Source organism: Bos indicus x Bos taurus, chromosome 15 (assembly GCF_003369695.1).
Source record: "Bos indicus x Bos taurus breed Angus x Brahman F1 hybrid chromosome 15, Bos_hybrid_MaternalHap_v2.0, whole genome shotgun sequence".
In the NCBI taxonomy this organism is placed as follows: Eukaryota; Metazoa; Chordata; class Mammalia; order Artiodactyla; family Bovidae; genus Bos; species Bos indicus x Bos taurus.
Window position 1 is genome coordinate 78856576 of NC_040090.1, and position 26361 is coordinate 78882936.

General features: G+C 40.6%; 1 protein-coding gene across 3 annotated transcripts in view; it reads left to right on the forward strand.

The window, feature by feature from the left end:
* The first annotated feature begins 25085 nt into the window (after positions 1-25085).
* DYNC2H1 (dynein cytoplasmic 2 heavy chain 1) overlaps positions 25086-26361 on the forward strand; it is a 393951-nt gene continuing 392675 nt past the window's right edge. For 2 of the 3 annotated variants that reach the window (XM_027563957.1, XM_027563958.1), the window contains exon 1: positions 25239-25433. In XM_027563957.1, the coding sequence (XP_027419758.1) occupies positions 25239-25433 (195 nt within the window). Of the gene's footprint in view, positions 25434-26361 lie in introns of all 3 variants that reach the window. The other variant, XM_027563956.1, reaches the window with a different exon arrangement.

Below are 26361 nucleotides of genomic sequence, written 5' to 3' on the forward strand. Positions count from 1 at the left end.
ACTTTATTTCCTATGGACTTGAACCTGAAAGGAGGTGGAGAATGAAGCCAAAACTCAGAAGAGATCTGAATTAAGCAGAAAGAAAAATCAAGAAGACATTTTATGATATGAGTCTGTGCTGTACCCTAGAATTTTGAGATACTTGAGCAAATAAATCTCACTGCTTTGCTTATGCAATTAAGTTCTCTGTCACTAGAACCAAAAGAATGTTATTTTTTAACCCAAATTTGAACAAAATCAAGTGTCTATAAAGAAATACCGCTTGTAAGTAGAGGACAGTTCAGTTCAGTTCAGTCACTCAGTCATGTCCGACTCTTTGCGACCCCATGAATTGCAGCAAGCCAGGCCTCCCTGTCCATCACCAACTCCCAGAGTTCACTCAAACTCACGTCCACCGAGTCAGTGATGCCATCCAGCCGTTTCATCCTCTGTCGTCCCCTTCTGTCCCCAATCCCTCCCAGCATCACAGTCTTTTCCAGTGAGTCAACTCTTTGCATGAGGTGGCCAAAGTACTGGAATTTCAGCTTTAGCATCATTCCTTCCAAAGAATACCCAGGACTGATCTCCTTTAGAATGGACTGGTTGGATCTCCTTGCAGTCCAAGGGACTCTCAGGAGTCTTCTCCAACACCACAGTTCAAAAACATCAATTCTTCGGCATACAGCTTTCTTCACAGTCCAACTCTCACATCCATACATGAGCACTGGAAAAACCATAGCCTTGACTAGATGGACCTTTGTTGGCAAAGTAATGTCTCTGCTTTTCAATATGCTATCTAGGTTGGTCATGAATTTCCTTCCAAGGAGTAAGTGTCTTTTAATTTCATGGCTGCAATCACCATCTGCAGTGGTTTTGGAGCCCAAAAAAATAAAGTCTGACACTGTTTCCACTGTTTCCCCGTCTATTTCCCATGAAGTGATGGGACCAGATGCCATGATCTTCGTTTTCTGAATGTTGAGCCTTAAGCCAACTTTTTTACTCTCCTCTTTCACTTTCATCAAGAGGCTTTTTAGTTCCTCTTTACTTTCTGCCATAAGGGTGGTGTCATCTGCATATCTGAGGTTATTGATATTTCTCCCGGCAATCTTGATTCCAGCTTGTGCTTCTTCCAGCCCAGGGTTTCTCATGATATACTCTGTATAAAAGTTAAGCAGGGTGGCAATATACAGCCTTGATGTACTCCTTTTCCTATTTGGAACCAGTCCGTTGTTCCATGTCCAGTTCTAACTGTTGCTTCCTGACCTGCATATAGGTTTCTCAAAACGCAGATCAGGTGGTCTGGTATTCCCATCTGTTCCAGAATTTTTCACAGTTTATTGTGATCCACACAGTCAAAGGCTTTGGCATAGTCAATCAAGCAGAAATAGATGTTTTTCTGGAATTCTCTTGCCTTCTTGATGATCCATCGGATGTTGGCAATTTGATCTCTGGTTTTTCTGCCTTTTCTAAAACCAGCTTGAACATCTGGAAGTTCACAGTTCACGTACTGCTGAAGCCTGGCTTGGAGAATTTTGAGCATTAATATACTAGCGTGTGAGATGAGTGTAACTGTGTGGTAGTTTGAGTATTCTTTGGCAAGTAGAGGACAGAGAAACATGTTAAAACTCAGTGTGATCAGTAAAATCTAGGCTATCAGAAGATGTACAAGAAAATGACAGAGATTCAACAACAAAGTATTAGAGTGAAGGAGAAAGAAGGAAATTGTAAAAGATGTTTAAAAAACAGATCAATCATTTTTCACATGTGATTCTTACTTGAGTCTTTATTCAAATGACATAAACAATATTTTGTCCCATATTTGTCCCAACGTATGGGACAATTGGAAAATTGAACATTAGCTGATAGTTCAGAAAATTCTAGAACAGTCAAAATTATGTGTAGGACAGGTATCATTGATGCGTGGGAACTGGGTTGGGGTGGTGATGGAGGTGGAAACCTTGACTGCAAAGAGGCCCAGCGGAATTTTTTTTTAACTTTTAATTAGAGTATAACCAATTAACAATGTTGTGATACTTTCAGGCAGACAGCAAAGGGACTCAACCACACATATACATGTATCCATTCTCCCCCAAACTCACCTCCTATCCAGTCTGCCACATAACAGTGAGCAAAAATTGTCATATTCTATGTCTTGATTGAAGTGGTGGTGTATATACTTGTTAAAACTCACTGAACTGTACATTTAAAAACATATGCCTCATCAGACACATAGGCATAAATAGGAATGTTTATTGTGGTTATTGTGTCCCTTCTCCACTGTTGTTTGTTGCATGACAGTGGGGAAAGACAATTGTTTCTGAGTTTACATGTTACTGGATGATAGAGAACCACTTCCCTCTGTAAGGAAGAAAGTCCTTTCATTCTTGGAGATTCTGGAGATTCAGCAGAATGTAGTGACTAGATAGGAGACTACCTGCATCTATATAATTCTTGGAGGAAAAGACACAAGTCTGGGTCCATGTAGAGTATCAACTCATTCAGTCAGTTACTCAAACAATAAGTGATCACTTAACCCAAGAATTGGTGGATTTAGGGATATAAAAGGCAGGCATGACTCCTGCATTCATGAAGCTTACAGTTTGGAGGAGGAAATATATGTAGCCCATTTGCATTTAAGAGAACTTTATGAACAAATAAGGTCAATAACTTATGCTTGTCAGTTATATTAAAGGGAAGGTGATTTCCCTGGGAATCACTTAGACCATTTTCTTCATTGCTTTCCCTGCTGCTGCTGCTGCTGCTGCTAAGTCGCTTCAGTCGTGTCCGACTCTGTGCGACCCCATAGACGACAGACCACCAGGCTCCCCCGTCCCTGGGACTCTCCAGGCAAGAACACTGGAGTGGGTTGCCATTTCCTTCTCCAATGCATGAAAGTGAAAAGTGAAAGAGAAGTCGCTCAGTCATGTCCGACTCTTAGTGATCCCATGGACTGCAGCCCATCAGGCTCCTCCATCCATGGGATGCTTTCCCTGATCAGTACCTAATACCACCACTACACCTCCATTCTCAAATGGAGTATTCCCTTACTCCAATTACAGGTAACAGATGGAGCATACTGATAGCATCACTGTCTGTGAGTTGTATAGAATTGCCTAGTTAAGCAGTTTTTATCTTTTTTGCCCTTCACCAATATACAGATATACCTTCTTTTTCATAAAGAAGGCACCTGGAATGGATATATAAACTATGACAGTACTATCGTTCTTTGTTGTGTACTACGCTTTTTTTAAAAATAAAAGTCAGTGAGAAGGAAAGGGTGCATTGAAGCGTTTACCTTAAATAGGAACTCATGTGTTTTGGTTTGAGAGCCAAAGAAGACACTAAGTGACTTTAGGCAAGACACAACTTCTTTTATCTTTCATCATATTCTACTGTTACATAGAAGGCTATAGAAAAAAAAAGCTACTGAATACTATCCATATATAAAGACAGAGGGCATATATTTATGCCAAATAGGGCAGTAGGCAAAAGGACCAAGACTGAGCCATAGCTTTGATCTATTTGACATCCTGGGTATAAATTCATCCCTTAGCTTTTGGGGTTATAGAATGAAGCCATGAAAAAAATCTTTTTATATAGTTGCATCTATATCCAAGCAGCTAAAAATAGTGTCGTAAAATGTGTTAATTCATATATCCTGTACGTAGTCTATTTTTTTCTTAATCCTTATTTCAAATAAAGCATTTCAACTTACCAGAAAAATAAACAATACAGAAATTAAGTGATTTGTGAGATATCACAAATCTGGTCCTGGTTCTATACAAATACTTTCCTTTCCATACATTAACATTTATTCTTTCAAAACAACCTTATGAGCAAAAATTTTCTAAAATATTTTTGTACGTATAAACCTAGAGAAAGAAAACTATGGGACTTCCCTGGTGGTCCAGTGGTTAGGACTTGTCACTTACACTGCTCAGTCTCTGGCATGGGTTCAATCCTTGCCTCAAGGAACTAAGACCCCATAAAAATGAAACAGGACAGTATCATCAACAACAACAAAAAACAATGTCTAGGAAAACAATAGAAAGGCAAGTGACAATGAAAATATGGCAATCCAAAACCTATGGGATGTAACAAAAGAACTTCTAAGTGGGAAGTTTATAGCAATACAATCTTACCTCAAGAAACCAAAAACATCTCAAATAAACAACCTATCATTAAACCTAAAGCAGCTATAGACAGAAGAACAAACAAAACCCAAAGTTAGTAAAAGGAAAGAAGTCATAGATATCAGAGCAGAAATAAATGATATAGAGATGAAGAAACAATGACAAAGATCAATGAAACTTAAAAGCTGGTTCTCTGAAGTTCTAAAATCAAAACTGATAAACCTTTAGCCAAAATCATTATGAAAGAAAGGGAGAGGACTCAAATCAATAAAATTAGAAACTAAAAAGGAGAAGCTATAACAGACACCCCAGAAATACAAAGGACCATAAGAGGTTACTACAAATAACTGTACACCAATAAAATGGACAACCTAGAAGGAATAGGTAAATTCTTAGAAACGTACAAGCTTTCTAACTGAAAGGTTGAACCAGGAAGACTGAACCAGGAAGAAATAGAAAATATGAACAGACACAAGTACTTAAATTGAAACTGATTAAAAATCTTCCAACAGTCTTTCTCCAAGTCTGCTTGTGTGTCTAGTCACTTGTAACCTTTTTCCTCCTAATCAACAGTTTACTTATTTCACCAAAACAAAACAAAATGAAAAATTTTCCAACAAACAACAGTCCAGGACCAGATGACTTCACAGGAGAATTCTATGAAACATTTAAAGAAGAGCTAACACCTATCCTTTTCAGACTCTCCCAAAAATTGTGGAGGGAGGAACCCTCACAAACTCGTTCTGCAAGGCCACCAGTATCACTGACAAACATAGGTGCAAAAATCTCAACCAAATACTTGAAAACAACCAAACAATATATTAAAAGGATCATACGCAATGGTCAAGTGAAATTTACCACAGAGATGCAAGGATTATTCTATATACCCAAATCAATCTATGTGATACACCATATTAACAAATTAAAGATTAAAAACCATATGATCATCTCAATAGATGCTGAAAAACCTAATCAACAAAATTCAGCATGCATTTATGATAAAAACTCTCCAGGAAGTGAACATAGAAGGAACATACCTCAACATAATAAAGGCCTTATATGAGAAACCCACAGCAAATATTCTTAATGGTGAAAAACTGAAAGCATTTTCTCTAAAATCAGGAACTAAATAAGAATATCCACTCTCACCACTATTATTCAGCATGGCTTTGGCAGTCCTAGCCATGGCAATCAGAGAAGAAAAAGAAATAAAAGGAATTCAAATGGGAGAAGAAGTAAAACTGTTGCTGTTTGCATATGCCATGCATGCCACACATAGAAAATCCTAAAGACGGTACTAAAATATACTAGAGCTCATCAATGAATTTAGTAAAGTTGCAAGATACTAATACACAGAAATTTTTTTTTGCATTCCTATACACCAGCAATGAAAGATCAGAAAGAAAAACCAAGAAAAAAAAAAAAAAAACATTTATCATCACATCAAAAAGAATAAAATACCCAGGAATAAAACTACCTAAGGAGGCAAAAATACCATGCTCAAAGAACTAAAAAGTACTGATGAAAAGATGACACAAGCAGATGGAGAGATAAACCATGTTCTTGGATTAGAAGAATCAATATTGTGAAAATGACTATACTATCCAAAGCAATCTACAGATTCAGTGCAATCCCTATCAAATTACCAATGCCATTTTTCACAGAACTAGAACAGAAAATTTAAAAATTTGTATGGAAACACAAAAGGTCACAAATAGCCAAAGCAATATTAAGAAAAATGGAGCTGGAAGAATCAGGCTCCCTGACTTCAGACTATACCACATAACTATAGTCATAAAAACAGCATGGTACTGGGTGGTGGTACAGTGGTAAGGACTCCATGCTTCCACTGCAGGTGGCATGAATTGATCCCATGCCACATGTGGGGAACTAAGGTCCCACATGTTGCATAGCTAAAAAAACAAAAGCAAAAGAACAAACACAGAAATATAGATCAACTGAATGGGATAGAAAGTTCAGCAACAAACCCAAGCACCCACAGTCACCTAATCTATGATGAAGAAGGCAAGAATATATAATGGAGAAAACATAGTCTCTTCATAAGTAGTACCAGAAAAACTGAACTTCTACACTTACATGAATGAAATTAGAGTTCTCCCTAACGCTATACACAGAAATAAACTCAAAATGGATTAAAGACCTAAATGTGAGAATGAATATTATAAAACTCTTAGGGGAAATCATAGGCAGAATACTCTTTGAAATAAATCACAGCAAGATATGTAATGAAAATTAAAAAAAAAAAAAAGCAAATGGGACCTAATTAAACTTAAAACTTCTTACACATTAAAGAAAACCAAAACAAAACGAAAAGACAAACCTCAGAATGGGAGAAAATATTTGCAAACGAAGCAAGCAACATGGAATTAATCTCCAAAATCTGAAAGCAGCTTATGCAGCTAAATATAAAAACAAACAACCCAATCAAAATATGAGTGGAAGATTTAAATACCGGACATTTCTCCAAAGACATACAGATGGCCAACAAACATGAAAAGATGCTCTAATTATTAGAAAAATACAAATAAAAGCTACAATGAGGTATCACTTCACACCAGTCAAAATGGCCATTATTAAAAAATCTACAAACAATAAATGCTGGAGAGGGTGTGGAAAAAAGGAAACCCAGTTACACTATTGGTGGAAATGTAAATTGGTGCAGTCACTATGGAAAACAGTATGGATGTTCCTTAAAAAAAAAACTAAAAATAGAGCTGCCAGCTGACCCTGCAATCCCACTCCTGGCCATATGTCCAGAGAAAACCATAGTTCAAAAAAATAGATGCACCCCAATGTTAATGCAGCACCATTTACAATAGCCAGAACATGGAAGCAACCTAAATGTCCATCAACAGAGAAATGGATAAAGAAGATGTGGCACATATGGAACATTACTCAGCCATAAAAAAGAATGGAATAATGACTTTGCAGCAACATGGATGAACTCACTGAGTCATACTGAGAGATTGTCATACTGAGTGAAGTAAGTCAGACATAGAAAGACAAATATCATAGGATATTACTTATGTGTGGAATGTAAAAAAAGGGATAAAAATGAACTTATCTACAAAACAGAAATAGAATTATAGATGTAGAAAACAAATTTATGGTTACCAGGGGATAAGGAGGAGAGAGATAAATTGGGAGTTTGGGGTTAACACATACACACTGCCATATATAAAATAGATAACTAATAATGGCCTACTGTGTAGCACAGGGAACTCTACTCAGTACTTTGTAATGAACTATATGGAAAAAGAATCTAAAAACAAGTGGATATGTGTTTATGTATAAATGATTTCCTTTGTTATACACCTGAAGCTATCATGACATTGTAAATCAACTATATTGCAATACGAAAAAAAAAATGAAAAAGAAAATGGTAGAAATTGGATGGTAAAATAGGACTTCCTATTTTGCAGCTTTAGTAAAGCCCACAAGAACTCTGGTGTTTTCAAGAGGCCCTGCAGTGCAGAACTATGTAGCATGTGCTGTATCCCCTTACATCCTAAAACAGTGTGCTGTGAGCTATACTGGCCTCACTCAGTCATGTCTGACTCTTTGTGACCCCATGGATGGTAGCCTGCTAGGTTCCTCTGTCCCTGGGATTCTCCAGGCAAGAATATTGGAGTGGGCTGCCATTTCCTTCTCCAGGGGAATGTTGACAATCCAGGGATCAAACTTGAGTTTCCTATGTCTCCTGCATTGCAGGCGGGTAATTCACCCACTGAACCATCAAGAATGCCATTAAAAGCAGTGTGCCTGAGCAGATCAATTACAGCCTGACAGAGACTCTCATCCACTCCAGGGCTCAGACTGCAAGAGTAGCCACTATCTGGAAAATTCCTTCCTATGACGACAGAGGGAAAGGAAAACATAGTGAACCCATGGCTTTGGATGAATGGCAGAGAAAACCACAAGTGAGTGCAGGCAGCTTGTGTTTAGGTATGTTCTTATGTGCATTTTCACAGTCTTAAGCATAGATGGATGTTGTGTTTTTGTTACACTGTATACTTCCCAAACTTGTATTTTGGAAAATTGACATATATTGGAAATGGTTTCTTAAAATGAGAACCACCATTAAACTGATGTATTTGCCTTTTTAAACATTGCAGCCTTGGATAATACATTTACTTGAGTTGTTATTCAGTTTTGCCATCTGTGTGATAAAACAATACTATATGCTTTATCTAGACATCACAGCACTGTATTGTTGAAAAAGTAAGAGACTTTCCTGGTGGTCCAGTAGCTAAGTTTCCATGCTTTCACTGCAAGGGGTGCAGGTTTCATCCGTGGTAGGGAAGCAGCCTATTAAAAAAAAAGTAAAAAAAATATGAAGGTTGTATCAGAACTACTAAGGAGTACAGAATTATGTATCAGCTGAAGTCCTTAGGGCACACCCAACAATAAATCAAGTTTTACTAGTCTAGAATGCATATTTTTAATAAATAGATAAAGGTAGTACACAGACTCCAAGGAAGGGATTTCAAAGAAGAAAGCCCGTGAAAGTAGTGAGTTGATCTGTTTTCCTCCTCCACCCAAATTCTGATACTGGTGCTTTCCCTTCCCTATCCCAATTTGAATATCAACCTGTGTATAGTTACCAGAATTTTAACCATGTTCTCAGCCATCAAAAATAGGGTTGTCTACACAGGGCAGTTTGAACAGGACTTAGCAAATTCTTCGGCTTTGGTTAGGTATCACTTCTTTGGAAATCCAGAGGCAACAAATGGGCAGTTACTGACAGCCTTCACAACTCAGTACAGAGCAGATGAGTTGACATGACTGTGTAGCAAAGTCGGGGGGCAGCGATTCCTAGAAAGGCGTACATGATCTGAAATAGTCTCAGACATTTCCTTGGCCCCCACACTGCTCTGCTCACTGGCGCTGACAGTGTTGGGGTCCCTTAATGCTGAGTCGGCTCCTCTCTGGTTTTCCTCACAGATCCACTCCCTCATCTCCAGCCTCTCAGAGACCTCCTACAAGATTTAGCCCTATTCATCTCTTGAATCCCTCTCGGGCCATTCATTACAGTGTAAACTTTATACTTTGCTTCTTACAGACCTGCACTTTTGATTTGAAAGGGCCCTCTTGTCTTCCAGAGGTTAGAGCATCTGCCTCCAATGCGGGAGACCCGGGTTTGATCCCTGGGTTGGGAAGATCACCTGAAGAAGGAAATAGCAATCCACTCCAGTATTCTTGCCTGGAGAATCCCATGGTCGGAGGAGCCTGGTAGGCTACAGTTACCGGGGTGGCAAAGAATTGGACACGACTGGGCAACTTCACTTTCACTTTCTTGTCGCTAAGGATAATACATGGCTCATAAAAATTAAAAGTACTGATTTTCAGTTGTGTTTTATTTTATTTTTTACCATCATGAAGTTTCAAGAGCATATTTTCAAAGGGAAAAAAATTAAACTGTTTTTCATGTATTATTTTACTGACTTTACAGTCTTTGACACAGTCTTTACAGTCTCAAAATCAGATCAGATCAGATCAGATCAGTCGCTCAGTCGTGTCTGACTCTTTGTGACCCCATGAATCACAGCACGCCAGGCCACCCTGTCCATCACCAACTCCTGGAGTTCACTGAGACTCACATCCATCGAGTCAGTGATGCCATCCAGCCATCTCATCCTCTGTCGTCTCCTTCTCCTCTTGCCCCCAATCCCTCCCAGCACCAGAGTCTTTTCCAATGAGTCAACTCTTCGCATGAGGTGACCAAAGTACTGGAGTTTCAGCTTTAGCATCATTCCTTCCAAAGAAATCCCAGGGCTGATCTCCTTCAGAATGGACTGGTTGGATCTCCTTGCAGTCCAACGGACTCTCAAGAGTCTTCTCCAACATCACACTTCAAAAGCATCAATTCTTTGGCGCTCAGCTTTCTTCACAGTCCAACTCTCACATCCATACATGACCACAGGAAAAACCATAGCCTTGACTAGACGAACCTTTGTTGGCAAAGTAATGTCTCTGCTTTTCAATATGCTATCTAGGTTGGTCATAACTTTCCTTCCAAGGAGTAAGCATCTTTTAATTTCATGGCTGCAGTCACCATCTGCAGTGATTTTGGATCCCAGAAGAATAAAGTCTGACACTGCTTCCACTGTTTCCTCATCTATTTCCCATGAAGTGATGGGACCGGATGCCATGATCTTCGTCTTCTGAAGGTTGAATTTTAAGCCAACTTTTTTCATTCTCCTCTTTCACTTTCATCAAGAGGCTTTTTAGTTCCTCTTCACTTTCTACCATAAGGGTGGTGTCATTCTGCATATCTGAGGTTATTGATATTTCTCCCAGCAATCTTGATTCCAGTTTGTACTTCTTCCAGCCCAGCGTTTCTCATGATGTACTCTGCATAGAAGTTAAATAAGCAGGGTGACAATATACAGCCTTGACCTACTCCTTTTCCTATTTGGACCAGTCTGTTGTTCCATGTCCAGTTCTAACTGTTGCTTCCTGACCTGCATATAGGTTTCTCAAAAGGCAGGTCAGGTGGTCTGGTATTCCCATCTCTTTCAGAATTTCCTACAGTTTATTGTGATCCACACAGTCAAAGGCTTTGGGATAGTCAATAAACCAGAAATAGATGTTTTTCTGGAACTCTCTTGCTTTTTTGATGATCCAGCAGATGTTGGCAATTTGATCTCTGGTTCCTCTGCCTTTTCTAAAACCAGCTTGAACATCTGGAAGTTCATGGTTCACGTATTGCTGAAGCCTGGATTGGAGAAATTTGAACATTACTTTACTAGCGTGTGAGATGACTGCAATTGTGTGGTAGTTTGAGCATTCTTTGGCATTGCCTTTCTTTGGGATTGGAATGAAAACTGACCTTTTCCAGTCCTGTGGCCACTGCTGAGTTTTCCAAATTTGCTGGCATATTGAGTGCAGCACTTTCACAGCATCATCTTTTAGGATTTGAAATAGCTCAACTGGGATTCCATCACGTCCACTAGCTTTGTTCATAGTGATGCTTTCTAAGACCCACTTGACTTCACATCCCAGGATGTCTGGCTCTAGGTCAGTGATCACACCATGGTGATTATGTGGGTCATGAAGATCTTTTTTGTACAGTTCTTCTGTGTATTCTTGCCACCTCTTCTTAATATCTTCTGCTTCTGTTAGGTCCATACCTTTTCGGTCCTTTATCGAGCCCATATTTGTGTAAAATGTTCCCTTGGTATCTCTAATTTTCTTGAAGAGATCTCTAGTCTTTCCCATTCTATTGTTTTCCTCTATTTCTTTGCACTGACCACTGAAGAAGGCTTTCTTGTCTCTTCTTGCTATTCTTTGGAACTCTGCATTCAGATGCTTACATCTTTCCTTTTCTCCTTTGCTTTTAGCTTCTCTTCTTTTCACAGCTATTGGTGAGGCCTCCTCAGACAGCCATTTTGCTTTTTTGCATTTCTTTTTCTTAGGGATGGTCTTGATTTCTGTCTCCTGTACAATGTCACGAACCTCCGTCCATAGTTCATCAGGCACTCTGTCGGATCTAATGAAGCTTAATGAGGTTCAACACAGAAGAAATGCAGTGAGAGGCAAAATGATAGGTAAGAAGTAGATTTATTTAGAGGGATACACATTCCATAGACAGAATACAGTCCATCTCAAAAGGCTTGAGAGTAGCCCTGCAATATGGGCTGGTTAGTTTTGATGCATTGGTTAATTTCATAGGCTAATAAGTGGAAAGATTATTCCAACTATTTTGGAGAAAAGGTGAGGATTTCCAGGATTTTGGCCACTTCCCATTTTCTGGCCTTTTATGGCTGGCCTTAGAAATACGTCATGGCTGGTGTGTCATTTAGTGTGCTGTGTCATTATTATTACATGTGTCACTTGTATTACAATGAGTATATAATGAAGCTCGAGGTCAGCTGGACCTCAAATCTTCCACCATCTTGGACCTAGTTGGTTCTAACCAGTTTTTGTGATATCCTCAGTGGCTATGCCATTCTTTTAAAGATTGTGCCCTGCCACCTTCCCTCTCATTTCAGTGAATATATTTCACAGTGGTGTAAAATTCCAAATTTTACATTATTAGATATCTTTAGTGATTAACGGTGTCAAGGTAATGCTTGAAAAAATGGGAATTGCTACTATTACCCAAAAAGTGGATTCATCTCTTGGTGAGTGTGAGCCATTAGATAAAACAAAGCCAAAGATCAGGAGAAAAAAAGTTATATTACTTGCAGCAAGTAAGGAGAATACTGGGGATCTGTCCCCTAACAGCAAAATTCAAGGAAGTTTTAGGCTAAGGGTACATGCATATTCATGAGGTGGCTTTAGTGGAGGAAAATTCAGCTTTGAATTGGGGCAGAGGTTGACAGACAAGCTTTAATTGACTGAAGACTGGAAGGTCAACATCATCATTCCATCCTCCATCTCAGTACTGGCCTTAGCTTCTGTAGAACTCAAAGCTATATTATTATTTATATCCCTTGAGGAACCAGGACCCTGCTCAAGCCTGCATTATTGTGTCTTGACTATTGTGTCTTACTTTCTGCCTTCCTTCCCTTAAGATCATTAATTATGTGGTATGTTCACAAACAAGCATTATGGCCAGGCCTAGATCACAAAATGACTTAGAGCAAAATGGGTTCTTCTGTCAAGAAAGCCAGGCCTGGTTGTCTTTCTCCAGGGACCCCCTACCCTATCTGCCTTGTGGTTCAGACAGTAAAGAATCTGCCTGCAATGTGGGAGACCTGGGTTCAATCCCTGTGTCAGGAAGATCCCCTGGAGAAGGAAATGGCCACCCACCCCAGGATTCTTGCCTGGGAAATCCTATGGACAGACTGGTGGGCTACAATCTATGGGTCCCAAAGAGTTGGACACAATTGAGTGACTAATATTTTCACTTTCTTTTCTTTAAATTTATCCTAAGCCACCTTGCTGAGTAAATTGATGCTGCCAATGTTTTGATGTTCTAGTCTTAAAGCAAAAAGCTGTGATGTTAGAGGGTTATTCTATCATAGAATTTATTTTTTAAAGAGATGTTAGGCTCTGAAGCAGAAAGCTCTGATTTAATTACATGTTATTTACAATCATTTTATGTAAATAAAAATGGAAATAGCAATGGAAAATAAAAAACTCAAAATAATAGTTTATGTGAACATTTTTAATTAATGGTTACCATGGTATAAAACTTTCCTTTCCCTTTAGCACTTTACATCAGTGGTTATGCATACTTTAAAAATAACATTAAAGGGCATTCAGCTGCAAATCTGAGTAAGACTGTTTCCTTTTAAGCCAGATCCTGCACACAGTAAGCATCACAGCATCTAAAAGAGAAATCAGTGTCATGTCAAGGAACTGTAAACCGAAACTGTCTGCCTTAACCAGATATGATGATACCTGCTTGCCTGAGCTTTCCCACAACAGGAGGTTCAGATAAAGAATGTGGTACCAACATTGGAAACTAACCAGGAGAATTTGGGAGGGGCTGAAAGGAAGGAGGAGATATCGGTCTAGAATTGTTGTTCAGTTGCTAAGTCAGGTACGTCTTATGAAAATAGCTTGAAAGAATTCAGGAGGTGCACAAAGGAGTAGGTAGGAGATGCCAGCCCCGTCAGCCTCCCAGAAGCCCTCACACTGGAATCCATCTTGGTTGAGAGAGGTGCATATCACTAGGAAAGACCCTGAGCCAGACCAAATTTGGCAGCAAGCAAGGTGATTGGCCAAAGACAGCCTGGAAAGCTAACCCCATTACCGTGAAACCTGAGACTGCAAGGCACATGGCAGAGTTCTCTCCTGGGCTCCCTTACCTTATTTGCCAAGGTGCCCCTTCCCAAAAGTCTTTTGCTTTGTCAGTACGTGTGAATTCACAATTCATTTCTAAGTATTAGACAAGAACTTAGCCTTGTGCTCTCGAAGAAAGTGATGGCACCCCACTCCAGTACTCTGGCCTGGAAAATCCCATGGATGGAGGAGCCTGGTAGGCTGCAGTCCATGGGGTCACTAAGAGTCAGACACGACTGAGTGACTTCACTTTCACTTTTCACTTTCATGCATTGGAGAAGGAAATGGCAACCCACTCCAGTGTTCTGGCCTGGAGAATCCCAGGGACAGAGGAGCCTAGTGGGCTGCCGTCTATGGGGTTGCACAGAGTCGGACACGACTGAAGTGACTTAGCAGCAGGCAGGCAGCATACCTTATTACACTGAAAGGCAAAATTAAAAGCTCTGTATTTATTAGACAAGTAATTATCACATAATTTGGTATATATGCAACAGGCTTCATTAAGACAGCATTCTGTAAAACAGCTTTACAAGCTCACACACCTACAGGGTAAAGTAGGCTATGTAAATTAATCTGGTCTGGGTGTGAGACTATGGGGTGGCTGAGTACACACCCTATCTGCAGTTTGGATGAGTTAGCTTAGCACAGAGCAACAGAGAATTCAATAACTCAGTTGTTTAAAACACTTGCTCTCATGAGTTAGTCAAGGGTCAGCTGGGGACCCTGTTCTTTGTCATTAGAACAAATCTATCCAAATTTGACATATCCATCAAAAGTCATGAATGTCATCAAATGTCTAGAACATTATTGGTTACTATGGCAGAGGAAAAAGAAGACATATTTTATTTTGCTTAGTCCAAGCAACATTTTTTTTCTTAATTTGAAAGATGTTAGAATGTATGATAGTCATTAGAACTCTTTTCAGATAAATTTTTAGAGCCTCAAGTTTTCTTTCTCCTCAATACCAATAAGATATATTGTCAATTAAAACAATTGTGACTATTCAGGAGAACACTTACATAAGGTGATTTATAACAAAGTTCAAAAGGTAGAGCAAAAAATTACCACAAAGTTTACAATTAACTTTCACATTTAATTTTTAATATGTGACTACCGCACAATCGCACTCATCTCACAGGCTAGTAATGCTCAAAATTCTCCAAGCCAGGCTTCAGTAATATGTGAACTGTGAACTTCCAGATGTTCAAGCTGGTTTTAGAAAAGGCAGAGGAACCAGAGATCAAATTGCCAACATCTGCTGGATCATCGAAAAAGCAAGAGAGTTCCAGAAAAACATCTATTTCTGGTTTATTGACTATGCCAAAGCCTTTGACTGTGTGGATCACAATAAACTGTGGGAAATTCTGAAAGAGATGGGAATACCAGACCACCTGACCTGCCTCTTGACAAACCTATATACAGGTCAGGAAGCAACAGTTAGAACTGGACATGGAACAACAGACTGGTTCCAAATAGGAAAAGGAGTATGCCAAGGCTGTATATTGTCACTCTGCTTATTTAACTTCTATGCAGAGAAGGCAAAGGCACCCCACTCAAGTACTCTTGCCTGGAAAATCCCATGGGCGGAGGAGCCTGGTGGGCTGAAGTCCATGGGGTCGCTAAGAGTTGGACACGACTGAGCGACTTCGCTTTCACTTTTTCACTTTCATGCATTGGAGAAGGAAATGGCAACCCACTCCAGTGTTCTTGCCTGGAGAATCCCAGGGATGGGGGAGCCTGGTGGGCTGACGTCTATGGGGTCACACAGAGTCGGACACGACTGAAATGACTTAGCAGCAGCAGCAGCAGAGTACATTATGAGAAACGCTGGGCTGGAAGAAGCACAAGCTGGAATCAAGATTGCCAGGAGAAATATCAATAACCTCAGATATGCAGATGACACCACCCTTATGGCAGAAAATGAAGAGGACTAAAGAGCCTCTTGATGAAAGTGAAAGAGGAGAGTGAAAACGTTGGCTTAAAGCTCAACATTCAGAAAATGAAGATCACGGCATCCAGTCCCATCACTTCATGGCAAATAGATGGGGAAACAGTGGAAACAGTGTCAGATTTTATTTTTTTACGCTCCAAAATCACTGCAGATGGTGATTGCAGCCATGAAATTGAAAGACGCTTACTCCTTGGAAGAAAAGTTATGACCAACCTAGATAGCATATTGAAAAGCAGAGACATTACTTTGCCAACAAAGGTCCGTCCAGTCAAGGCTATGGTTTTTCCAGTGCTCATGTATGGATGTGAGAGTTGGACTGTGAAGAAAGCTGAGCACCAAAGAATTGATGCTTTTGAACTGTGGTGTTGGAGAAGACTCCTGAGAGTCCCTTGGACTGCAAGGAGATCCAACCAGTCCATTCTGAAGGAGATCAGCCCTGGGTATTCTTTGGAAGGAATGATGCTAAAGCTGCAACTTCAGTACTTTGGCCACCTCATGAGAAGAGTTGACTCACTGGAAAAGACTGATGCTGGGAGGGATTGGGGGCAGGAGGAAAAGGGGATGACAGAGGATGAGATGGCTGGATGGCATCACCGAATCGATGGATGTGAGTTTGAGTGAACTCCGGGAGATGGTGATGGACAGGGAGGCCTGGCGTGCTGCGGTTCGTGGGGTCCCAAAGAGTCGGACACGTCTGAGCGACTGAACTGAACTGAACTGAACTCAACAAAGCACTAGCATTCAAATAAATAGTATTTAACATCTGATAGAAGACTCAAACTATCTAAATTGTTTAATCATAGTGTCTGCATTTTCTCATAATGAAATCCAAAAGTATTATCTGCAAGGAGTTCCAAACTTTGACTTTGTTCTCCTCCAAATGTCAGCTTTTGATTGTTTTTGTTAGTGGAGACTGGGAGAAATCAACTCCACATTATCACATTTCTTGCTATTCCACCATCATGCCCAGGATTCGTTGGGGGATTGGAGGTAGACAGAAGTGCAGATGAAAGAATAAACTTCAGTTACACATATGACCCAATAAATACTAAATCCTTTACTCACATGGCTCCTTCCTCTCACCCCCTATATTTTCAACACAAATGACTACAGGAAGCATCGATTGCTTACTAGACTCCAGGGTAATGGTTAGAGACTCTTTTCTGACTTAGGAACAGAATTTGAAGAAATAGAATTCCTATTAATCCTTGGGGACACATAAAAATGTATAGAGGTAAATATATTTAAGTATTTGAGTTGAACATTAAATGTCATATGAGAATGTACATTTCATTGTGCTGGTGATTGTAATCTGTAAATAATTATGCCTCGGAGTAAGTTTCAGCTTCTCTGAGTCTGAAGAAGAGGTTCTGAAATTACATCCTTTCATGTACAGCTCTCCCAACATTGTCCAAGGATAATAACTAGATGATTATTATACTTTAATATAAAAATGATATTATAGCAATTCTATGGCATTTTTTTTTCAATATAATTTGCCAATATTTGTCAACCATAATGGATAAAACTTAAAAACCCTTTTTTTTACATTCATTTTCTTAAATAGATATAGGTAATGTAGAGACTGTCTAGAACAAATGATCCCCTGTGGAAGCTTGAAATATTTTCAGGGGTCTCTAATGTCAAACTATTTCCACAATAATAGACATTTTGTGCCTCTTTCATTGTGCTTGACATTTGATGGTGTAAAAGTAATGGTGGGCAGAATTCTAAAACAGCCCCAAGGTTTCCACTCCCTGGTGGGCACAGCTTGTATAACCTTTTAACCTTGAATGAAGGCAAAACCTGTGAATATGGTGGGCTATCACTTCCATGCTTCAGTTGACTTTGAGTTAATAAAGGAGGTTATCCTCTGGGCTAGGTAAATTCTTGAAAGGAATGGGGCCCTTAAAGAATTGAAACATAAGAGAGATTTGTTGTGTGATAAAGTTCTCCATCCTTGGCTTTGAAGATGAAGGTAAAGAATGTCAGCTTATGGTTGGCAAAAAAATGGGGACCTTGGTCTTGCAGCTACAAGGAATTTAATTGTCTCAGCTATATGAGTTTGTATGGATGTGAATATAAGAAGGTTGAGTGCTGAAGAACTGGTGCTTTCAAGCTGTGGTGGTGGAGAAGACTCCTGAGAGTCCCTTGGACTGCAAGGAAATCAAACCAGTCAATCCTAAAGGAAATAAACCCTAAGTATTCATTGAAAGGACTGATGTCGAAGCTGAAGCTCCAATACTTTGGCCACTTGATGTGAAGAGCTGACTCATTGGAAAAGACCCTGATGCTGGGAAGGATTGAAGGCAAAAGGAGAAGGGGGCAGCAGAGGATGAGATGGTTAGGTAGCATCACTGAATCTTTAGACATGAGTTTGAGCAAACTCCAGGAGGTAGTGGAGGACAGAGGAGCCTGGCATACTGCAATCCATGGGGTTGCAAAGAGTTGGACATGACTTAGCAACTGAACAACAAAATGAGCTTGGAAAAGGACCCTAAGGTCCAGATTAGAACTCAGCCTGGGCAATATATTGAACTCAACTTTGTGGTACTATTAGTAGAGGCTGAGATGCAGTTCGCAGACTACTAATGGACAGAACTGAATGCTAATAAAGGAGGGTTTTTATAGGCCACTGAGTTTGCAGCAATTTGTGACACAGCCCTGGAAAACTAACCCAGTGTGGCTAAACTGCTGGCATCTTTGCACAAATCAAGGCTGGGACACTGAAATGTTCTAGTAGACATCCTTTCTTCTCCTCCATGTACTCAAAGGAAAAGATACCAGTTTCATTTAAGAATGTCTTCAATGATAGAGTAAATAATTTAGTCAAATCTCAAATCTTGAGTTCAAGTCAGTTTAGTGTTCTGATGGATGAAACACCAAAAGCACTTACGCTGAATACTGAAGTACAGTGGTTGCCTTAAGGAAAAGAAACAAACAAACAAACAAACAAAAAACAACCAGGAACTTGTGTTACTGTTTGAGTTGTGATCAAAACTAGCAGCTTTTATCGGAGAAGGCAATGGCACCCCACTCCATGACTCCTGCCTGGAAAATCCCGTGGACGGAGGAGGAAGGCTGCAGTCCATGGGGTTGCTGAGGGTCCGACACGACTGGGCAACTTCACTTTCACTTTTCACTTTCATGCATTGGAGAAGGAAATGGCAACCCACTCCAGTGTTCTTGCCTGGAGAATCCCAGGGATGGCAGGGCCTGGTGGGCTGCCGTCTATGGGGTCACACAGAGTCGGACATGACTGAAGTGACTTAGCAGTATCAGCTTTTATCACTGAAGAAAATTTTTACTTGAATAGATGACAAACTATTACTCTTAAGACTTGGGTATTTGGCAGACATTTTTTTCCCTCAAAAATGAATTAAATAAGTCTATCATTTCAAGGAAAAAATGAACAATATTTGTTGCCAATGATGAAATTCAGGCTTTCATGAAAAAGTAGAATTTTGGAAAACTTAAATTCTCTACTACTGTAAGCTTGACAACCTCACCATACACAGACTTTTTCTTCTGGTATCAGTGGTTTATTAAGGAATGTGATTTTATGATATTGTATAATGAAATGTATCCACATTTGGAAGATCTACATAGCTCAAATGTTTTCCAAATGATCAATACATGAAGTTACAGTTATGTACAGGCAAAATATCCATTCAGAGTGCAAGATAACCAATGGGTTTTAATGTAACTGAGTATGAAATGTTTATTGATATGGTTTCAGATTCTAAATTTCAACTGTCCTTCAAGAAACTGCTGTTTGTGGAGAATTCCCTGGTGGTCCAGTCGATAAGGCTCTGTGTGTCCACTGCTGGGGGCATGGGTTTTACCCCTGGTCTGGTAATTAAGGTCCAACAGGCCATGCAGCATGGTCAAAATAAGTGCATGCGCGCGCGCGCGCACGCACACACACACACACACACACACACACACACACACACACACAAAGAAGGAAACTACCATTTGTGGAGTTTGGGTTTAGTATCACAGCTATCTGAAAAGACTATAAAATTCTTTCTGTTTTCCAGCTACACATATTTCTGTTTTCTAACCACATATCTGTAGTGTTCTCCACATACTTCAACCAAAACAACATATTGCAAGGGATGAATACAATAGTAGATAGAAGATCTATTAAATAACTGCCTCCTACTAAGGCATTTATATACTAAAGAAATTTGTGGAAACGTAAAACAATACCGCTCTTCTGACCAAATTTATTTTTATATTGGGAATTATAATTATTTTCATCAAAATATATTATTTATGTTAACAAGTCATGTTAACTTATTACTTTTATATTTAAAAATATTTATTTATTTGGGTGCATTAGATCCTAGTTGCAGCATGCAAGCTCTTTTGTTGAGTTCTGAGGGCTTCTCTCTGGTTTTGGCTTTCAGGCTCCAGAGCACTTAGGCTCAGTAGTTGCCCTGTCTGAGCTTGGTTGCCCCAGGGCACATGGGAAATTAGTTCCCTGACCAGGGATTGAGTCTATGTCCCCTACATTGCAAGGTGAATTCTTAACCATTGGACCACCAGGAAAGTCCTGCTTATTATTTTTAATTGGATGAATTTTAGAATCTGTCTCACTTTGAATGACTACTATAGTAAATTTGAGCTGAGCACCGAATAGTTGATGCTTTTCAACTGTGGTGTTGGAGAAGACTCTTGAGAGTCCCTTGGACTGCAAGGAGATCCAACCACTCCATTCTGAAGGAGATCAGCCCTGGGTGTTCTTTGGAAGGAATGATGTTAAAGCTGAAACTCCAGTACTTTGGCCACCTCATGCGAAGAGTTGACTCACTGGAAAAGACTCTGATGCTGGGAGGGATTGGGGGCAGGAGGAGAAGGGGATGACAGAGGATGAGATGGCTGGATGGCATCACCGACTCAATGGACGTGAGTTTGAGTGAACTCCAGGAGATGGTGATGGACAGGGAGGCCTGGCGTGCTGCAATTCATGGGGTCGCAAAGAGTCGGACACGACTGAGAGACTGAACTGAACTGATAGTAAATTTTTACAGAAATAATGCACAGAAACAAATTTTTTCTAAAGGCCTCAGTAAATTTTTAATGTATAAAGAAGTCCTGAGACCAACAGTTTTGAGAAATGCAAATATTTAAGAAAATTGGAATCCTTGGTTCAGAAAGATTTTGGCCCCTGACCTCTGGCTCACACTGTTTGAATGTCACCTGCTGGCTAACTTCTAAATCAATGCTCCACACTAACATTTTTTTAAAGAGCACCCTATGGCTGATATCAATTACTCTTTGGTTGTGTGTGTGCAAAGTTGCTTCAGGTGTTTCTGACTCTTTGAAACCCTAGACTGTAGCCCTCAGTCCATGGGATTCTCCAGGTGAGAATACTGGAGTGAGTTGCCCTGCCCTCCTCCAGGAGCTCTTCCCAACCCAGGGATTATCTCTTATTCCTTCTGCCTTGGCAGCCAGATTCTTTACCATTAGCTGCACCTGGCAAGCCCTACTCTTCAGTTAGTGTGGCCTAAATTGCTATTTAAAAATAGGCCCACACTACATAATATAAAATGGTTCAAACACAATAAAGGTTATTCCTTGCTTAACAATTGCTGGCTGTACTCCACACTGACTCAGGAGCTCTGGTTCTAACTTTTTCATGGTTCTGCCATTTCTTGTTGCTTTGTTAGCTCCATCCAGCTGGCAAAGGGTAAAGGTATAGTTACTTCTTTGAAACTTTGCCTTGCATGTGGCACACATTACTTCTGCCCACTAATTGTGAGAATTAGTTAATGGCCACACCTGGATGGTAAGTACTTCTTAGCTGTGAAAGGGGTGACATGATGTTAGAGGCTAACCTGCTATCTATCATTGTGATAGAGTGTCTGGAGACTGAGTCAATAGGGTTTGGAATAAATCTTCATTCTGTAACTTACTATCTGTGAGATTCTTTATTCTTTATTCAAGCTTCCTGAGTCATTTTCCACTCTAGGCCTAAGTCTGGGTAAACAGCTGTGAACAAGATACACAACATCCTTACCCTCGTTGGGTTTACATGTCAGCTGGACATCTAGATTAATATGTTTTTTTTTTTTTTTTTGACATCTGGGTTAAAATGGATTGAAAACTCAAATTTCATATCTTGCGTAAGTCCAAAAGGCATCAAGATTTTAAATATTTCTGGGAGGATGAGATTCTCATGATCTCAACAGCTTTCTTTATTCATGTCCCTACATGTATTGCCTTTTCATTCATTTTAATTCATATTACCTAGGATACTTAGACATTTTATACATTCCCACCAAAATAACTCATCTAGACTAACCATTTGTGAGTTATGGAAGCTTTCCTTAAGATCCTGGGAAGGGTCATTATGCCCATCACAGAGCAAGAATCTCTGTATCCCTATTAGCCATTTTTGTTTCAAAGGCCTTTTTGGCTACCCAGTCACCCTGGGTTCCTATTTGGAGTCTCCAGCATTCTACCTCACTGACTCCTCTCCCACTTTTCAAACTGTTTTGTAAGAATCTGAACTCATTTCCTTTTATAATTTAAAGGACTTCAGCTTTCTTTAGTTTCCATTCCCAGAACTCAATCAAGATGCTCAGGAGATAAAATGACCTTTCTAATTCTAAAAGAATACAGTTGTGATTATTCGGTACAAATAAAAAATTAGTGTCCTTTTCCCTAGGTAATGGCTCAAATCAGGGCTGAGAAGACTGAGTACACCAAAAACCCTTAGGGCAGAGACTGTAGCCTCGAGGGCCTAGTTCATTACATGGCATATAGGAGCATGTGGTAAACATCTTTAGAAGATAATTATTGAATTCAGAGTCTTTGATGAATATTGAGATAAACGGCAGTTTAGTAGTTTCTAGTGATGCCATGGAGTAGAAAATGAAGCCTAATTTCACTTCTGTATTTCTTAAGTATTTGGTTGTGCTATTATAAAACAAATTAACAAGTACCATACACTGTTTTGGTTATTTTACAAATATGGTTCTGTGTTCTGATGATGATTGATTATGATGAAAAAACTGGTTAAATTTTTCAGAAATTAATAATAGGATGACAAAATTCATGGTGGGAAATTAGCACAGAAATGAGCAGAAGTAAATTAACATTGTATTAAACTCCTATTCTTTACCAGACCTTTAAAAAAAAATCAATTCAGTTCATTTCAGTCTCTCAGTCGTGTCCGACTCTTTGCAACCCCATGAATTGCAGCACGCCAGGCCTCCCTGTCCATCACCATTTCCCGGAGTTCACTGAAACTCATGTCCATCAAGTCGGTGATGCCATCCAGCCATCTCATCCTCTGTCGTCCCCTTCTCCTCCTGCCCCCAATCCCTCCCAGCATCAGAGTCTTTTCCAATGAGTCAACTCTTCGCATGAGGTGGCCAAAGTATTGGAGTTTCAGCTTTAGCATCAGTCCTTCCATGAACATCCAGGACTGATCTCCTTTAGAATGGACTGGTTGGATCTCCTTGCAGTTGAGATGAATGCAATTGTGTGGTAGTTTGAGCATTCTTTGGCATTGCCTTTCTTTGGGATTGGAATGAAAACTGACGTTTTCCAGTCCTGTGGGCACTGCTGAGTTTTCGAAATTTGCTGGCATATTGAGTGCAGCACTTTCACAGAATCATCTTTCAGGATTTGAAATAGCTCAACTGGGATTCCATCACGTCCACTAGCTTTGTTCATAGTGATGCTTTCTAAGGCCCACTTGACTTCACATTCCAGGATGTCTGGCTCTAGGTCAGTGATCACACCATCGTGATTAACTGGGGCATGAAGATCTTTCTTGTACAGTTCTTCTGTGTATTCTTGCCACCTCTTCTTAATATCGTCTGCTTCTGTTAGGTCCATACCATTTCTGCCCTTTATCGAGCCCATCTTTGCATGAAATGTTCCCTTGGTATCTCTAATTTTCTTGAAGAGATCTCTAGTCTTTCCCATTCTGTTGTTTTCCTCTATTTCTTTGCATTGATCGTTGAGGAAGGCTTTCTTATCTCTCCTTGCTATTCTTTGGAACTCTGGATTCAGATGCTTACACCTTTCCTTTTCTCTTTTGCTTTTTGCTTCTCTTCTTTTCACAGCTATTTGTAAGGCCTCCTCAGACAGCCATTTTGCTTTTTTGCATTTCTTTTTCTTGGGGATGGTCTTGATCCCTGTCTCCTGTACAATGTCACGAACCTCCATCCATAGTTCATCAGGCACTCTACTTCTCACTTACACTGTATAATCGTAAGGAATTTGATTTAGGTCATACCTGAACGGTCTAGTGGTTTTCCCTACTTTCTTCAGTTTAAGTCTGAATTTGGCAAAAAGCGATGTTTAAATAATATTCTCTTAAAATCCTCACTACAACCTAGATAATATTTCCCCAGTTTACAGGTGTGGAACATGATGCTGACAGAATGGTTTGCTAATAAGTGCAGGGGAAAAGGGAGCCCTAGAACTCCTTTAGCCTTCCTAAATCCACGCCATCCTGTTGCACTTGAAGATTAGTTGCATGTCTCCTAGTAATGCGTCGTAAGAAGTCAGGTGCTGCTGCTGCTGCGTCGCTTCAGTCGTGTCCGACTCTGTGCGACCCCATAGACTGCAGCCCACCAGGCTCCCCCATCCCTGGGAGTCTCCAGGCAAGAACACTGGAGTGGGTTTCCATTTCCTTCTCCAATGCATGAAAATGAAAAGGGAAAGTGAAGTTGCTCAGTCGTGGCAGACTCTTAGCGACCCCATGGACTGCACCCTGCCAGGCTCCTCCGTCCATGGGATTTTCCAGGCAAGAGTACTGGAGTGAGTTGCGGTTGCAAGAAGTCAGCTGCTGCTGCTGCTGCTGCTAAGTCGCTTCAGTCGTGTCCGACTCTGTGCGACCCCATAGACGGCATCCCACCAGGCTCTCCCGTCCCTGGGATTCTCCAGGCAAGAACACTGGAGTGGTTTGCCATTTCCTTCTCCAATGCATGCAAATGAAAAGGGAAAGTGAAGTTGCTCAGTCGTGTCCGACTCTTAGCGACCCCATGGACTGCAGCCTGCCAGGCTCCTCCGTCCATGGGATTTTCCAGGCAAGAGTACCGGAGTGAGTTGCCATTTCAAGAAGTCAGCAGAAAGCACTAAAGGCGGGCTTCGCCACCTGACCCACACTTGCCCGAATCCCCTGCAATCGATGACGGCGGCGAGCAGCTAAGGAGCGCCGAGGTGGTCGATCGGCCCTTGGGTTTGGCGTGCGCGTGCCGGAGGAGGTAACGCCGCCACGCGCGGACGTGTGCGCCGTCGCCATAGCGACTGCCCCTGGCAACCGCGAAGCCCTGCAGGCCGCGGGCGAGCTAGCGGCTGGGGCTGTCCGCGCCTCCGTTCGCCTTCGTCCTCCGGCTTTATCCGTCGTTCGCTCTTGCCGCCCGCCCTCTCCGGTCCTTCTCTCCGGAGTCATGGCCGGCGTGCCCGGGGACGTGCGGAAGCTCTTCATTTTCGCCACTACTCGGAACTATTTCGGGCTGGTGTCGGAATCCTGGGACCATGCGCTGCTGGGCAACGGCCCCGAAATCAACAACTTTTTGGACGACGGGAACCAGATGCTCCTCAGAGTGCAGCGATCCGATTCCGGCATCGCCTTCTCCAACGTGGTATGCTTGCCTGCACCCCGCCCCGGCCTACCTTTCCGTCCCGGGCTCAGTAGGACGGATGCCGGGTCCCTGGGAGCCTCCTGGCTTGAGTCCTCCTCCAGGGCCCGTGGCTGTCCCTTCCCGACGAGCTGCGCGGGCCTCTCGCTTCACTTGGTTTCCAAGCTTGCATCCCTCCTGGCCGAAGGAAGCTCCCAGTCCGCTCACTGGCAGAGAACAATTACAGTCTTTCTAGTTTTTTTTTTTTTTAATACTACATTTACGTTATAACTAAAAACACGAAATTTATCTTATTTATTTAAACTTTTTTTTTCTTTCTCCCTTTTGAAGTTCTTTGGGGGCAAATTCTAGTGTATCTTTTTTTTTTATATTATATTCTAAGTTTAAATTTACTCGAGGGAAAGAATAGTTAGGAACTAAAATCTTTTACGGAATGATAAGATAGTCAATTCTTTTTTGTTGTACAACCTGTGATGTATTGACATTAATATTTATTTCATTGCTGCTTCTACTGGCAGGATTGTTTAAGAAATGGGTGCACCTGCAACCAGGAGATAAACACACATATGCACTCAGAGTAATATACAGAAAAAATTGCCTCACATGTTAAAGGGGCTCAGTAAATGGATGAAAGTTAACAAATCATAGTCATATGTTTAAACCTCTTCCTCTGGTGTTCATCCATATCCCTAGGTCTAGCAGAGTATTTGATACACAGCAAACATTGAATGCATTTTTGTAGGATGATTGGATTATTCACCCTGTTATGAATCTTAGTCTTGGATTTGACTCAATTCTATTCAATCACTGTATTTCGAACTCACTATATATAAGGCACTTTCCTTGGTTTAGTAAGTTTACAAAGATGTAAAAAGCATGGATAATCATAGTTGACAACTGTAGTCCACCAGGCTTCTCTGTGCATGGAATT